This window comes from Centruroides vittatus, unplaced genomic scaffold, assembly GCF_030686945.1.
Source record: "Centruroides vittatus isolate TY-2023 unplaced genomic scaffold, ASM3068694v2 contig_854, whole genome shotgun sequence".
Taxonomy (NCBI): Eukaryota; Metazoa; Arthropoda; class Arachnida; order Scorpiones; family Buthidae; genus Centruroides; species Centruroides vittatus.
Window position 1 is genome coordinate 1,255,005 of NW_027122558.1, and position 17,074 is coordinate 1,272,078.

A 17,074-nucleotide genomic window follows, 5' to 3' on the forward strand; every position below is an offset into this window, starting at 1 on the left:
CTAGTGACGATTCCAGAAACTTTTCAATTCACCCATGTATATATACAGATAAAAATCATTTTAGCTATACTATAAATAATACAATTCAAGTACTTGAAGTGGTGCTTCGAATACTTCGAATTTAATTCACCCCATGAAGTCTTCAAACTAGATCATTTGAAGTCTGAATTAATTTTTCCCATTAGATATAATGGAAAGTGAATTAATCTGTTCCCAGATGTTAAACAATACTGATTTCGATAAACTTAGAACAGTAAATACATATAATACAAAATGGTAGTATTTTATGGTAAAAATAATACAACTAAATGTCCTAATAATAAATTAAAACAAAAAACCATAAATAAAATATGTAAATGCTGTATAATAAAATGAAAATTGCATTTACTCGTCACGCATCATTGACTTTGGCATCTTAAACATCACTAACAGATCCACCAAATGCTTTTCTCATTAATATACTCTTCATGAAAAAGAAACTTGTTGCAAAGCATGAAAATGTTTTGCAATAAGTTCCTTTTTCATCTCAATTATTGATATTCCTCACAGACTTTGCAGCTTCCACACACTACTCAGATGCCATGGTTAATAAGTGAAGAATTTATTGGGTATGACGTATAACAGAAAAGTTACGCATATTTTAATAACTGTCATTACTTAACATAGATGTGCAGTTCTTATAAAAGTTGTGAAATTTAACATGTTATTACTAAAGTGAGATTTCTTTGTTTTCTTTGTTTATAAGCTTATTTTAAACTGTTTACTTCAAACTTCCTTTGAATAATATCAAGTTGAAATGTCTTCATACAAAAAGCATATTGGGCATATTATGCTTTATGACTTTCATAAAGGATGTAATGCTATTCAAACAGTATAAAAACATTCGTAATGTGTATGGGAAAAATTCTCCTAAACTTTGAATGTGTGAAATGTGTTTAAAAAGTTCCGTTTGAAAAATTTTGAAGTAAAGATTATACAAAATGTATAGGGTTACCAAAAGCTGTCGACAAAGAAAAATTGCAGGAAAAAATTGTTAAAAATCAACGAATAACCAAACACTCAATATATATAACCAAACACACCAAAAACAAAGTGAAAAAATTTCAATTAAATTGTAGAATTTCATCAGATGGCTATTATGTTTAAAAATTAAATTGAAGACATAGTCTCTTGAAAAAGGAACATGAGGTCCTGGACAGGTCTGAATTGTCACTAAATCTGCAAAAATCTGTTAATTTAGAAAAAAGTTTAATTGTTTAAAAAGGCAAAGGAAAACAAAAAATGGTTGTAGTCCAACACCTTTTGTTTATATCAAACTGTGATGCAGAAACCATAAATTGTAGAAGGAATGTTGTTCTATGATTGGTGAAAGATTGAATTCAGCTTCAATTATGACCTTTCTCGTGCTACAGATAGGAGTCCCATTATGCTTAGTAATGAGGGACCAGCCACTCAGAAAGCAGGAATGAGGAAGGAGGACCAATCAGAATGGATGAAAGAAAGGAGATTGATATAATCTCCTACAATGAAGGACACTTTGCATTCAATTAGTTAACATTCCAATAACCAAGACAACGTGTGTCAATGTGCTAAAGGCAGTTTTTCATCTATTGTGCCACTATGGACTCAGACCATGTTGCCAACATCATCCAATGGAGTCTCCCCACCTGCCTTACATACTTGTCAATATCACTGCCCCACCTTCAAGCAATCAAGGAACATCGTCAATGCCCAGGATGTCCAAACTGCCAATTGTTCTGGAACAAATAATTTTGTATATTATAAGTCATTCTTACGTTAAAATAAATAGTTTTATGTTAGACACTTGTCATCTTTGTCTCCTCTGCCACCACCCATATACGAATAGACCCTAACCATCGCTGATGTGCAATTAATTGACTTCCCCTAAAAGCCAGCTTCCTTACAGGAATCACCATTTATTCACTTCAATACTTATTCACTGATGGCCAAGTAGCTACAGAGAAAGGTCAGTTGTCAAAAGTTTGTATTTTGGAACATTGAAAGTGAATAAATGATTCCTTTATCGACAGACTATTGTTTCAATTTAATTTTTAAAATGAAAAAAACATTAAAAACAAACAACTGTAACACAATATCAAGAGCTTGAAATGACTTGGGCACACAAGAGATTATGTTTATGCTTTAAGCTCATTTTTTTCACTAAGTGCACGGATTGAACTTTGATGCATTGTTTGACATGGAAGCAAATTTTTGTTGAATTTAGTATTCAAAGTTAGAATCATTCAAACTACAAGATATCACTGTATATTACAATTTTAGCAATTCTATTCAATCGTTTAATTATTTTCTTTAAATTAAATCATTTAATTTAACACAACTTATTTGTATTTTACCGAAATTAACAATAACTACTGAGAAATGCAATGCTGAATAGTAAAACACTCCAAAAATACCTCAAAAATTGCTTTAATAGCTTTAAATGAAGATGGTTAGTTAAACAGGTCAAAAATATTAAAGATTAAAGCAATTAATGCAATTTTTATGGTATTTTTAGTGTTTTATTAACAATAATTAATAAAAAAACAAATTAAGAATTCACAATCTACTGTTAGATTAGTTAAGAGTAATTTTGATTTGTTCAATCACACTATTATTAGTGTAAAATCCAAATTATATAAAATTAATGAGCAATAATAAAAAAAAATTTATCTTAAAAAATCATAATAAATACCTCTTTTTAACAATATTATTCTTTCTTCTTTATTTTCATTTTGAATTGGAATATTGAGATGAACAATCTAAAATAAAAAATGTCAGTTAACTAATTTATAAACATTTAAAATCATTGTATATCTTGTAAAAAGATTAGGGAATGATTTATTTGTTTAAGACTAATAAACTTTTATTATTTGAACAAATACATAAGAAAGAAGCTATAAGAATTTGCAGTGTAAAAATGATTATGAATCCTTATCTGTTTACTAGGGTAAAAAGCAAATTGTTTAACTGTTTTAAGTGGTTTGTTTATGTTTATAAACTATTTTTGAAGTACTTAAAACCTTGCGAGACACAGAAGCATGGGTACATTTAGTTTAAGTATTTTATTTCGAATTTTCTTGGCCCACATGATCTCCGTGTCTTACACAGGTCATGGGTGTCTGTTCCTGCATGCCCTCCGGCAGTGCCAGCTACATAACACGTTTCCCCCCCTTTTTTGAAATAACTAAAACACAAACTTAAAACTTAAGGACATACATATTTACAAATTAAGTTGAACAGGAGCTTTGATTATTCTTCTGGGATCTAGTTCTTCATGATGGAGTTTGAAATTCCTTTTCTTTTGAGATTCCTACTTCTTCCTTTTCCTCAGTTTGTTCCTTCTCATTTTCTTGTTTCTCTTCACCTTTCTCTTGAGGTGCTTTTCTGGGGCTGTGATTCAATTTCAGATGCACTCTGTTTCTTCGGTACTGTTGTCCGTGTGGGTCTTATATTAAGTATGATCTGAGTTCATTTAAATGTTTTACAACAGTTGCTGGGGACCATTCTTTTCCTGTATGCACAAAAACTCCTGTTGACGGTCTCGACAGATTGAGGGGAACACTACCTCTGTCATAATACATTGATATCCTGTGCTGGTTCTGCTCCAATTGCTGTTGGATATCCTCTCTAGAAAATAGGCATTGGTGATAATGGGATGATTTGCATGAAAGTGTTGACCTTATGTTCCTTCCAATGCATAGCCGGGCTGGAGATGGCAACAAGTTCCTAGGAGTGTTTCTCCAATTTTGCAAAGCCAAATACTGATCTTGACCTGCTTCTGCTGTCTTTTTAAGTATGCTTTTTATCGTTTGCACATGCCGTTCTATGTGGCCATTACTCGGGGGTATCGAGGACTAGATGTACAACGCCTGATACTCCATCTGTCACAGAAGCGATTAAAAGCTACAGACGAGAATAAGGAACCATTATCAGTCATCAATACCTTTGGACTTCCAAATCATGAAAAGGTTTCTTTGAAAGCATCAGTCGATGGCATTTTATAAACTTCTGGATAAGCACTGTATCTATCCATAATTAGCAAATATGGACTGTTGGCCAAATAGAAAATATCCACTGTTGCTTCTTGCCATGTAGGAATTCTGTGGGGTATCAGAGGTTCTTTTGTCTGAGCTGGTCGAAACCTTTGACAGGGTCTACAAGATTTTACTACTTCTTCTATGTCATGATTTATTCCTGGCCAGTATACCTTATTCCTCGCTCTACTAAGTGAAGTGTTGATTCCTAAATATGCAGCATAAATTTGCTGTAGAACCCTGGTTCTATATTTCTCTGGAATTATTATGGCAGGATCTTTACATATAATATCCTTCCATAGATATCCTTCCATAGGTCTTCTTTAAAATCATAGTAGGGTTTGATGTTTGATGGTATAGACTTTTTATGTACTGGCCATCCTTCTGATATGTATTTCTTTAGAGTCTGCAGACTTTGATCTTGTCTTGTGTTTTCAGCTAATTCTATGAGTTTGGTATCTGTAATTTTCATACCAACTGTTCTTATTAATACTTATTTGTCTAGATCTGGTGTTGCAAAATTGGGTGTAGAATTAGAACAAGCTTTTGTTTATCATAAATGATGTTTTCCAGTCTGTCGGTGAAGTACCTATCCCAGCTCACATAGGTTTATAAAAAGATTACATCAATGCAGGATGTAAAAATATTGCAGAAAGCTCTTGATGGTGTGAATGACTGGCTGAAACTTCATTATTTGAGTATAAATTATAAGAAGTGTAATGTAATGACTCTGTTGAATTATATTACAAGATTTGTTACAGTCTACTGCATACAGGGATATGAGATATCTAGAGTTGAGAATATTAAAAACCTAGGGGTGTATTATGATACTAGATTTTCTTTTGTAATGCATGTCAAAAAGATAACTACAACTACTATTAGAACTTTGGGAACGAGTTTTAGATTTTTGAGACAACATCCGGAGATAAGTGTACTAAAAAACCTTGTATTCAAATCTTATTTGTTTGAAGATTTTATTTGCAGTGGTGATCTGGAGTACACAACTGATAACAACTGAACATAGTGTAGAAACACTTAATAACCATATCAAAAAATATTGTAGAAGGAAATTCATGTTAAATCAGGAAGAAGTTGAAATGTATTTTCCACCTTTAATACTGTGTAAAATCCAATGTTTTTAAGGTCCTGATACAATCTGAAATTGAAGCTCTTACTTTGTTGGAACAATTACAGCTACAAGTACCTGTATTTACTAGCAAGTATTTTAGATTTAAGATTCCTTTGTATAAATCTAATATTGCTCATAACTTTGAATTCCAAGCAGATCTGTTTAGTTCTAAGCAACAGTTTCAACAGTCACTGCTTAAGATATTTAATATTGAAAATTAAAATTGATGTGTAGACTGATCTTATTATGTTCAATATGCTCTTGCATTTTTTAATTTTTTTTTTCCAGTTTCTTTTTATATGTTACTATGTATCATATTTAAGTCAAATGTTTTGTATGTATTTATTTAATTGTTATGTTTCATGTTCACTTTTTTTGTTTGATTATGTTAAACAGACCTGTAATTGAGGTTTCCTGTAAATCATTGCAGTAAATAAATAAATACTAGGAAAAGTGTTACTACAAATAAAAATCACCTTAATCCGAGCAAGGTATACATTAAAATTAAAAAATGCTTTTAGTCAGTTTGACTGACCTTCTTCAGTTACATCAAATAAAAGAATACATTAATTTTAAATAGAATGCAATATTTGAATTAAAATAGACATTTAAAATAACAAAACTAATAAATATATGAATGAAATACATAATAATAATAATAATAATAATAATAAATAAAAATCAGGAGTCACAAGTGACTCCCTACAAAGTAAAAAAGTCACTGACTGATGACTATATATATAGACTTAATAAACACTAATGTTGTGTGTTTTTTCTCAAAGACACTTGGCAAGTTTTCTATCAAATATCTTTATTCATTCTGGTTGATATGGTACTCTGTCTGTACACGTTTTGAGCTTTGCCCCTCCTCAGTCAACTGTTGATTACTTTTTATATAGTGTAAAATCTTGTAAACTGTATACATTACGATTTTAAGAAGTTCATTGAGTGTAAGAAGTACATTATAACTTTAAAACTTCATTGTAAAACTTAAAAATATATTGCAAGTGTAAAAGGTTTTTGGAACTGTTTCTGCCCCTTTTTTCCCTTCCACCCCTTTTTTGACGTTTGCGTTGATACGATTAGTGTTGCCACGTATGGCATTCGCTGCCTTGTGGTCTTTTACCAAAACGTTTTTTGCAGGCTTATTTTTTCAAAAAAGTTGCTTTTTTTTTCCAAAAATATTTTAATTTATGGAATACGACAAAATAATAAACCAGACAAACCAAGAAGCACACATATACGAAGACCTCACGGAATTAAGAAAGAAATTTCTTCTAGCAGGATTCCTGCAAAGACTACTAAATCGATGGAAAACTAGAATTAATAACCCACAAACCCTAAGCAAAAATAAACAAGTAACTAAAACAAAATATGTTAAATTTCCTTATATTAAAGGCCTATACGAACAAATCAATACAGAAATAAAAAGAATAAACTACAAATTATCACCATCATATCAAAAAATGGAGAGCAAGCTGTTAACCTCAAATCCGTTAAAAACCCAACAAATACCGACCGAAGCTCAAAGTGCAGTATACAAAATTCCGTGTACCTGCAAAAACAGAAAATATTACATAGGAGAAACAAAAAGAAAAGTAAAAATTAGACTGAAAGAACATATAGCAAACCTTAAATACAGTAGAATAAATTCTGCATTTTACGAACATTGTACTCTAAACAGCTGCAACATAGACAAAGATAACGTCGAAATACTGCATAAAGAAAAACTAACGTACAACCGGAAGTTTAAAGAAACCATAGAAATTATAAAAAGTAAAGACAGTATAAATAAAAACTTAAGCCTCAAAATAAACAACAACTGGCTTAATATATTATAAATTAAAATATTTTTGGAAAAAAAAAAGCAACTTTTTTTGAAAAAATAAGCCTGCAAGAAACGTTTTGGTAAAAGACCACAAGGCAGCGAATGCCATACGTGGCAACACTAATCGTATCAACGCAAACGTCAAAAAAGGGGTGGAAGGGAAAAAAGGGGCAGAAACAGTTCCAAAAACCTTTTACACTTGCAATATATTTTTAAGTTTTACAATGAAGTTTTAAAGTTATAATGTACTTCTTACACTCAATGAACTTCTTAAAATCGTAATGTATACAGTTTACAAGATTTTACACTATATAAAAAGTAACTAACAGTTGACTAAAGAGAGGCAAAGCCCGAAACGTGTACAGACAGAGTACCATATCAACCAGAATAAATAAAGATATTTGATAGAAAACTTGCCAAGTGTCTTTGAGAAAAAACACACAACATTAGTGTTTATTAAGTCTAAATCATAGAACAAGACACGGTTTCATCAAACAGATATATATATATGTTATGGACAAAGTGATTAATACAGGCATTATGAATAATGACTAACAAAATCAGGCATTGTAATAAATTTCAATAATTTATCAAATTGACCGGTCATTATGAATACTGCTATCACCTAGTCAGGCAAAGTGATAATAATAAGTTGAGGAGTGATCATACGACATACGCTAGCCAATCGACACTCAGTTGCGCATGCGTATTGCATTTAGTACCGAATTTGGCGGCAGTCGCGACCGTTTGTGCTCTCGACAGATTCCTCCCGGAGGGGAGCCACCGGCAGGCCGCCGATTGCTTAATGTCACTAGTTATTTATTCACTGTAGTTCTTGAACACATGTATCAATAACTAGTATGTATCAATATCTAGTAACGTTAAACAATCGGCGACCAGCCGGGGATCCCTCCAGGAGAAATCCGTCGAGAGCACAAACAGTCGTGAACACCGCCAAAATGGTGCACATAGGTAAAATTTTGCCATTTAATTAATATAGTTAATAGTACTTAGTTTTAAAAGATTACATGTTCTTTTTAAAATACTTTGAAATAATTCACAAAAAATAAATATTTCTAAATGAAATAAGTGGAGGTTTTTTAATCAAATTTTAAATTCGGTACTAAACACGATACGCACACGCAACTGAGTGCCAATTAGCTAGCGTATGTCGGATGATCACTCCTCACCTTATTATTATCACTTTGCCCGACTAGGTGATAGCAGTATTCATAACGACCAGTCAATTTGATAAATTAATCAATATTTATTACACTGCCCGCCCTTTTTGGTCATTATTCATAATGACCAGGCATTATGAATAATGCCCAATTAATCACTTTGTCCATAACATATATATATGACTCTGCTCCTGTAATGCCACAAGACGTAAGTGTTATAATTATATTAAATGTTAAAGTGGAAACGTATTATAAATATATATATATATATATATATATATATATATAAATCTGAGTTGCAGATTTTTGGGGGTTGATTTCTCCACCCCAAACATCCAAATTCCAAATATCTCATTGAGAAGAAAATTGTTTTCTTAGGTAGTGTGCAAAATTTCAAGATTTAATACAAGCAATTGAAAAGTGTGAAATTGCCAAGAAAAGCTGTACTTTCTTCTTCTCCGCCTCTTTTTTCTTCATCCTACATTGCAGATGCTTGTAGAGAAAACCTACTGGGTATAGAAAGATCAAATTTTAAACTTAAGCCTTTCTTGTTATCAACGAGGAGATCAGGAAATTTCTGGATCAATAAGGAAAGTTTCTCAAAGCTAACTCAGTTTTATGGCTTAATTTTATGCTTATAAAGATAAAATTGCATGGAAACAAATGAATTTTAATCAGAATGTTATTCAGAATAACAAAGCTCAAATTTATGCCAATTAAAACTCTTTATAACGATTTTTCTAAATGGTGTACATCAAAAGCATCAGTTGGCAGTGCATTGGTCTGTGGCACATTCATTTGTCATATGCTGACTGAATTGTATATCTTTGTCTTATGTCTTGATGTAATAATACAATTATTAATGAGATGTAAAAAAGTTTTCACAAAGTAAAAACTTATGACAATTTAGACAATGGTCAAAATTTTCCTTAGCAGTTTTTCTTTGGTAAATATAAGATTGGTGCTTGAAGGCAAAATGTAGAAGATAATAATACAGGTAAAAATCTTGTGGGTACTGCTTCCCACAAGATTATGTTATTTTAAATTTCTATTTTAATTCAAATATTGCATTCTATTTTTAAATGTATTTTTTTATTTAATGTTTTTTTATTTTGACTGAAGGAGCTCAGTCAAACTTATTGAAAATGTGTTTAATTTTAATAAATACTTTACAAGGATTAAGAAGATTTTTATTTATAGTAAGTTTTGAAAAACAAATAAAGAAAACACAGGTAAGAATTACTGACTACTTTCCAGCTTAAGTATGTAAGAATATTTTTTATTTCAATTATAACAATTTTTTCTTAGTTTCAATAAACAATACTATATCTTCTATTTGGTTTTTTGATGTAAAATGCATATTTAATATTTTATTTTGATATGAATAAGAGTTCAAGTGTATTCTTGCAGTAAATATACCATGTTTTCTTTTCACTAACTTACTACTGCATTTTCCATTAAATGAATTTTGTAGTAAATTCACCATGGTTCCCAGAGGCAATTCAGGTAATTCGTTACAGGAATATTTAATTGCATTCATATTAAAAAGTTACATTTAAATCAAAACAAAACTAATAGGAATAATAAAAATTTATCAAATTGATTTGCAGTATATTCTGTGATGATTACGAAGTTCTATACATTATTCAAACTTCAAAAATGAATATTGCAACCATAGTTTTAGTTTTTTGTTACAGAAAAGTAATTCTTTATTCTTTAATATTTTAATGGTAGTTGTAGTAAGTCTTCACCCAGCTAGTAAAATCAGTTCTTTGTTGATAAGTGACTCCTTTTTTATATCCTCTGTTTAGTTAAAATTAATATGAAAATGTGGTTAATTAATAATTAATTAATCAATAATATGAAAACAAAAAACTTGTTAAACACAACTAAAAATAAAAAATCCTGTAACACAGCATATTTATTTAAAAACTAACATTTTTGACTGCCTTAAATAGTGTTAAATCTGTGATTTGTAGGTTTCTTTTCAAAATATGGTTTCAGTTATAAAAAAATTCTCTAGATTCATACAAATATATAATATTTTCAACTACTCAAGGACACAAACTGATGACTTTTGATGAAATTATTTCATAAAGCAAAGCATTAGTTGAAACATATCTATCAGAATTTATAGAAGCATTAGTAGATAAATTTTTTATCATCAAAAATATATGCTGACAAGAAATTTGATTAAATTGAAAAAATTTGTATGAATAAAAAAACAAACTTTTGTCTTCTGAACATAAACAGTGCATTTAGAATACAGCCAATTGTTCCAAGGACTAACCACTGCTTTCCTGTATAGGACAAATTATAGAGGCCTCATCTCACAGAATATCAATACTGGGGTCTGTGACAGGGAGAAATACCATAGCACATAGCCTTTCTTTATGTCAGTCTCAAGCTCCTGTAGTCATGCTGAGAGATAGCAAGATATTGACCCTATATATTTTCTCTTCGCATGCTAAATCTTCTGGCATCTTATAAATTACTGGTATTCTGCTTATCTTATCATTTTGTGGGACTTGGTATACAGTTAGATTCCTCTTGTAGAACAGTCATTCATTTTTTCTTTGGCTATCACTCAAATATGTTGTTGAATGCAGTATTAAAATCGATGGTAGCAGTTGTGCCTTTTATTCCATGCCTCAGCACATGTATCCTTTTGTTGTTGCTGCAAACTTTGATAAGCTGTTTAACCATGATGCAAGGATATCCATGTTATACTGCTATAGTTTTAATGTATTTGAGTTCCTTACTTGTGTCAATAAAATTAGTGCAATGCACGAAGGCTCTTCTAACCAATGCTTCGGATGCCGAGACTTTATACTTATAAGGACCACAAGAAATCTTAGGTATATGCAAATGTTCATGCTCAGGCTTGTGATACACAGCTATGGTTATGCTTCCATCCTGTAAGTTGATGTTCACATCAGACAATGCACTATATGGTGACTACTTTGGTCCAACTTTAACACGTAGAAGTTGTTATTGATCTGGCTTAAAAATTTCTCATGTCTAGTAGAGTCTTCCAAATAATTAACACATCATCCACATACCATAAATAAAAGACTATTTGTTCTAAGAAATCTGGTAAGACCACCTTTTCCTGTTGTCTGAACACAAGTTCGCAAAGGTGACTACACATTTGACCTTCCATCCCTCTTCTGCATATAGGTTTCATTGTTGAACTGCAGGAATAATGAACAACATAAGATGGGCCATTTCAAGGATATCAGCATGATACTGGTTTGCATTGGGGAAAGTGGCAAGTAAGCAATTTCTGAGCACAAGAGCATGATTTAATCTTGATGGAGGGAAACAATGAAACAAAGCCCATAACCATTATGTATTCATTGTCCATCAAAGTAATGTTTTGGAAAGCTGTAATTAATTGGAGTGATGACTTTATCGAGTCATACCGAGTCGATACTCAACGGATTCCCGTCGAGTACAATATACATATGCATCCATTTTTCTAACAGGATATTAGGTGAGGCTGATTTATCCAAAATAGGCTGCATCTACATGCTTCTTTTATGAGTTTTTGAGTTTATGAGCAAATGCAAAAAGATGGGAAATGTTTGGTGATGCTCAAGTCTGTACTAAAGTATGATGCATAATCATGTGTTATTATAAATGTGAATAGTTCATTATTCACAAGTATTAATTTACAAAAATATTGTCACATCTACATTATTATCTTGAATAATGTTCAAATGCTACTTGTTCTTGGGTCAATTAAACTTCTGGAAAATTTTGATAATATTGATGTATTATCAATCTTACAAAAAGACTTCTGGTGAACAAATATAGATTGTACAGAAATTAAGAAAAATAGTGAACTTTAATATGATTTGTGGCTAATTGTAAATTATTACAAACAATACAAGTGTCATATTTCATAATTAAATTCATAATTTTATTACACACTAAGTTTAAAATTTAAAAAAAATGACTTAACTATTTCTGGATAATTCTCTGTAATAAAATCTTCAGAATTCTCATCACATGATAATACAGGAGTCAGATTAAAATCCATCTTATATTACAATAATAAAGAAATTCTCTTCCTATGATGTTTCTAGAAAAAAAAATTTTATACAAAATAAATACTGATAATTATGTATTGTAAAATTTCATTAATTTAATTTAATAGCAATCATTGGAACATCATATCAATAAAGTTATCAGTTTTAAATACATTGAATATAAGAATTATTCATTAATATATTAAAAATTATATTTTTAAAATTTATAAAACTAAATAATGACAAAATGCAGTACAATAATCAATTTATTTACGTTTTAATTATTTTATTTATTTCTCAAATCTTTTGAACATTATTTCGTATGTAAAAACCATAAAATATTTCATATAATTCACATTTTCAGATGTATCATAAGTTTCATAACAAGAATAAGTTAACTTTGAAGTAAAAATGAACCAATCTGAAATTTTAGTAATAAAACTTTATATTATAGGTATTACAAAACAAAGGAACCAATCAAATGAATTTTTTATATAAAACTCATCCAAGAAACAAAGCATTAATAAATATATATATCCACTAACCTTTTAATGCTTTGCAGTAAATTTTAACCTATCAAATATTTTCAGCCCACCCTAGGACCTTCAGATGATACATTAAAATTTACTGCAAAGCATTAAAAAGTTAGTGGATATATATAATTTTTTTACATAGTAATTCATTTGTATGTTTATAAAATTCTTCTATATACATTTTTGTACAATAAAATTCTTTTAAACAGTTTTACTACCACCAAAAAGATCTTTTTATCTCAATATATACTTTGATCTGTACGGCCAACTATTTTTTTCCAGAAAATTTAGTCGTTTTAATATTTTTACTATAGTTAAGAAATTTTCTATAGCACGTCATTAAGATAATCATTTTACTTACGGATAAATTCGGCGTATCAATTTAAATTTGCAACTTATGAAATAATTAAGTTAGATTTTTGAACATTAACTGGAATGCATAGAGTTTGAGATCTTACAGACATTCTCTAGTTGGAGTGGGCAAAAAGTTTTGAAAAGTTTATACTTCAATATATACTAATTAGCATATTACTAGCACTTTTTTTTTTTTGAATGAATGCACACATTTATTAGTATTTTTTCTTCAAAACATTTTTAGTAGTAAGACAATCTTATCTTTTATGAAAAGATTATTATCGTATTAATCATAACAACTGCACTGCTTTGGACTATGCCAAATTCTTTTTCTAGGGAGATGTTTCATTAAAAGAAGCATTTGTAAAGATAATGCTATTTTTGAAAAGAAAAAACCTCAGTATTTTCTTCGACAAAGCAACTGCAACACCAACTTTATTCACATTTAAGCCCGCATACTTTAAATTTGCAATTAAAGATTTCTCTCGGCATTACGACAAACAAATACGTAACTCCGAATCGTTTTCACGTTCTTACAAAAAGAAACTCCGTCCGAGACCGCCGACAAAATCATTTTTCTCTTTCAACAAATTACAGTTTAATCATTAATATAAGTTTTCCATTTAAAATATGTATTTTTTTAATATAAAATTTATTAATAAATAAACAATAAGGTCGTATCGCATTTTCGACAACCGGATCGGTTCGATTCGCCAAATCAAACCGACAAAATAAGGGGTATTCACCGGCATTTAATCGACCGATCGAAACTTTTAAAAAATCTACGGTTTCTTAATATATAAACCTATACGCGGCAGCACCCGCTAGCCGTAGACCCGGCGCCGATCCGAAAAACGTCGCACGGACAAAAATACTCGAAAATTAAACGAAAAAATTTAATAGAAACGAAAGCCATTCTATTCGGTATAGAGTTTTTAAAATTTTTTTTTTACATAAGCGTCTCAAAAGATCGATTTAAGACGTTCGTACGACACACGCTAATTCCACACATCCAAAAAAGTAACGTATTGGTTATTCACATATTCTATTTTGGAATAGTTCTACCTTATTTTGAGATTTTTAAAATTTACTCGTAAAGAAATTTATTTTTTAACCAAAGAGGATGATAAAATTGCTCGAAAAGAAGAAGAAAAAATAATTTTTAAGAGGAACCGTTCATAAAACCTGTCAAAAAGCAACATCAAACCGTTCTATCCGACGACGTTCGATATTTGAAAGTCGACAAAACATTCGTATAAACGATTACTCGTCACCTAAGGAATATTTAATCACGGAGCAATTCGAATCGAATCGAATAGTTTTATTATTTTAACCACGTGTAAAACCACGTGTTTGTGTCTTAATTGTTGAAACCGAAATACAATTGTTATCGAAACACGCATCTGTCGCAATGTAAACAAAATTGACTCGATAACAATTGTCATTAACAGCACATCACAGCAAGAAGTACGATAGGAAACGAGTACCACAAAAGGGCGAATGGTTAAACATTTAATAATTATACTTAATGAAAAGTTGAAATTTTAATTTACCCTCCATTTTAATCGAACACACAGTCGCGTGTATAAACTGTAACGTAATAAATCGATACAAATTTAAGCATCCTTCTAATCGCAGATATTTCGTTGCCACGAAAGTATTCGCACGAAATTCGATAAAAACGTTTCATATCAATTATAAAACAATTACATTTTCCTTAAATTTAACTTTATAGCAGAATAAAATAATAAAAAGCCCCACCTGGCGACTAAAGAAAACGTCAAACCTATAGCGGAAAAGTTATAAATTTTTTAAAATAATTTTTTTTTAATTTATAATTTTCTCGCGGAAGAAAACTTACCACCGAAATTAATATTTAGTCAAAAATCGTTTAAAATTTAATATTCATCGCTCGCGATATCGACGGCTCTACTATTTTACATAGCGGTTTGGTACTTAAAGTGTAAAAACAAACGTTTTTACATTTTAATTAGAAATCGATTTTATAAAAATGAAATTTGAAAGTTTCTTTATGATACGTAAACAATGGAGTGTCGGTTTAGGTATTTATTTATCGAGCTTAATTTTTTAAATAGACAGTTTAGGTTAACCGAACATTCTTTCTCGGTTCGCATTCCTATGGACTTACGACTTCGATAACGACTCAGTTCGATTTTATATTTTAAATTATTCTCGTTGAAATTTTACGCATTTTTATCATGTTGTCGTGTCTTAAGTTATGCTTCTCTTTGGTCAAACTTCCCGGCTTCTACATTTCTAGCGAAGAAGAAAAAGAAGAAGGCGACGTTTCGACTCCGACGAGAAATGGAGAATCGCCGATAGAGGACAGGTCGCAAATTCCCCCTTACAACATAAGACCTATCGAAAGTCGCAGGGAGGAGAATCAAGCTACGAATCTTTTTAAAGCGGATCACATTAATCTCAAAATAGTGGAATTATTCAAACTTCGCTCTCGAGACTCCGACTCTTACCTAGTCGCCGTCTTGGGTAATTCTGGTAGGCGTTTTCGTAATGTTCCGACGACGATAAGGTATGTTTTTATTTATTTATTTTTATTTATAGGACTGGTAATCGGATGCTGCGTTTGTATCGCTATCGATTCGAAAGTCGGAATGATCGTGAACTGCGCGATTCACAAGGAGTATAGAGGAGCGGCGGATTTACTCAGATCGCAACTAATAGACGAAGCCGTGAAACATCTTTCTCCGCGTTACGTGTACGTAAACGTAAAAGTCGACTGTAACGTCGACGCTCGACTTCTTTCTTACACTTCTCGCTGGAACATCGACGTGTACGGGAACTACACCAGGATGTTGAGAACGGTAGCCGTTAGCCGTTCGGCTCAAACTTTATGTAAATGCGTGGTGCGTTTACGTCAAACTTTGTCTTTCTGCTCGGAAAAAGCCTGCATGCTGGACAGCCGCTTTTTACTGCGATATTTTGACATTAAGAACGCGGTGGGATTCTACATCTTTCAAAAGGAAACGGATAATTATTGCTACCTTTTCAAATACTTCGGCAGATGGCTTTTGGCGCCCATGTACGCCACTTCCGAAGATTTCGCTCGCGTAATTCTACGCGAGGTGGCAAATTACGTCAGACGCCAGCCGGAAATATGGGGTTGGATAACGGCCTTTAGTCCCTACCATCCCGGAGGGAACAACAAAAGCGGAGAATTATTGGAAGAAATGGGATTTATTAAAACTTCGGTAACGTATGAGCAGAAATTTTCGGAATCTGTTATGAACGATTACTCGAGCGATGCCCTAGAACTATGTTTCGTTTGAAGCTAGTTCCGTTCCGGACCGTACCCGTTCGAAGCGGAATTTCACGTAATTTGTCAATATGTCAACGTGCAAAAATAAAACAATGTCGTTCGCTTATCTGCTTTTTCCCGTGGAATAAAAAGGTAATAACTACATTCCTCCCAATCCTTTTATTATTTTACATTTTCATCGTGTGAAATACCTCGACCTGTCGTTGCCGAGTAAAACCATGAAATTTTAGTCAAAATTCCGAAAATCGTAGAAATTCGCGAGTTTCGAAGCTATAAAAACTTGAAAAATTCGTGTATTCTCTATTTTTGACTTTTCGCAGTGGATTTTAACTTCTGAAAAATAACGGGTCGATTTTATGAACGACAATCTTGAATTTATTTGTGATTCGTTGACTGTTCGGGTTTCGATTAAAAGAAAAACAATGGTTACGAATATGTATTTATAGTGTGTATGTGTTCGTTCATAACTGTCTTTACAAACATATCGCATCCGAATCCACACATAATAGGAAAAGTTTACCGATGCGTATGTGCTTAATTCCAATAGTGTATGGAAATCCCGATGCTTAATTAACCAAAAAATTGGTGGAAAGCCCAACGATCTCTTGGACGATGACGTCGTTTCCGACACTATTTCACAAATCTTGTAGAACTTTGTGGCA

General features: G+C 31.4%; 2 protein-coding genes across 3 annotated transcripts in view; one reads left to right on the forward strand and one right to left on the reverse strand.

Moving 5' to 3' along the window:
- The window catches only part of LOC136982557 (GRIP and coiled-coil domain-containing protein-like), a 45,191-nt gene extending 30,319 nt beyond the window's left edge, over window positions 1-14,872 (reverse strand). For both annotated transcript variants that reach the window (XM_067279057.1, XM_067279056.1), the window contains exons 1-3: window positions 14,668-14,872; window positions 12,161-12,280; window positions 2,714-2,780 (exon numbers count right to left, since the gene is read on the reverse strand). In XM_067279057.1, coding sequence (XP_067135158.1) covers window positions 2,714-2,780; window positions 12,161-12,238 — 145 coding nt within the window. In that variant the 5' untranslated portion in view covers window positions 12,239-12,280; window positions 14,668-14,872. The remainder of the gene's footprint in view (window positions 1-2,713; window positions 2,781-12,160; window positions 12,281-14,667) is intronic.
- A 190-nt stretch (window positions 14,873-15,062) lies between these two features.
- LOC136982628 (uncharacterized) lies at window positions 15,063-16,645 on the forward strand. Its single transcript, XM_067279186.1, has 2 exons — window positions 15,063-15,631; window positions 15,698-16,645. The coding sequence occupies exons 1-2, from the start codon at window positions 15,334-15,336 to the stop codon at window positions 16,420-16,422; spliced, it is 1,023 nt and encodes a 340-aa protein (XP_067135287.1). The 5' UTR covers window positions 15,063-15,333; the 3' UTR covers window positions 16,423-16,645.
- The last annotated feature ends 429 nt before the right edge of the window (window positions 16,646-17,074 follow it).

Coding starts and splice junctions, on each gene's coding strand:
- LOC136982628 (XM_067279186.1), top strand. CDS start 15,334: ATGTTGTCGTGTCTTAAGTTATGCTTCTCTTTGGTCAAACTTCCCGGC. Junction 15,632..15,697: donor CGCCGTCTTGGGTAATTCTG/GTAGGCGTTTTC, acceptor TTTTATTTATAG/GACTGGTAATCGGATGCTGC.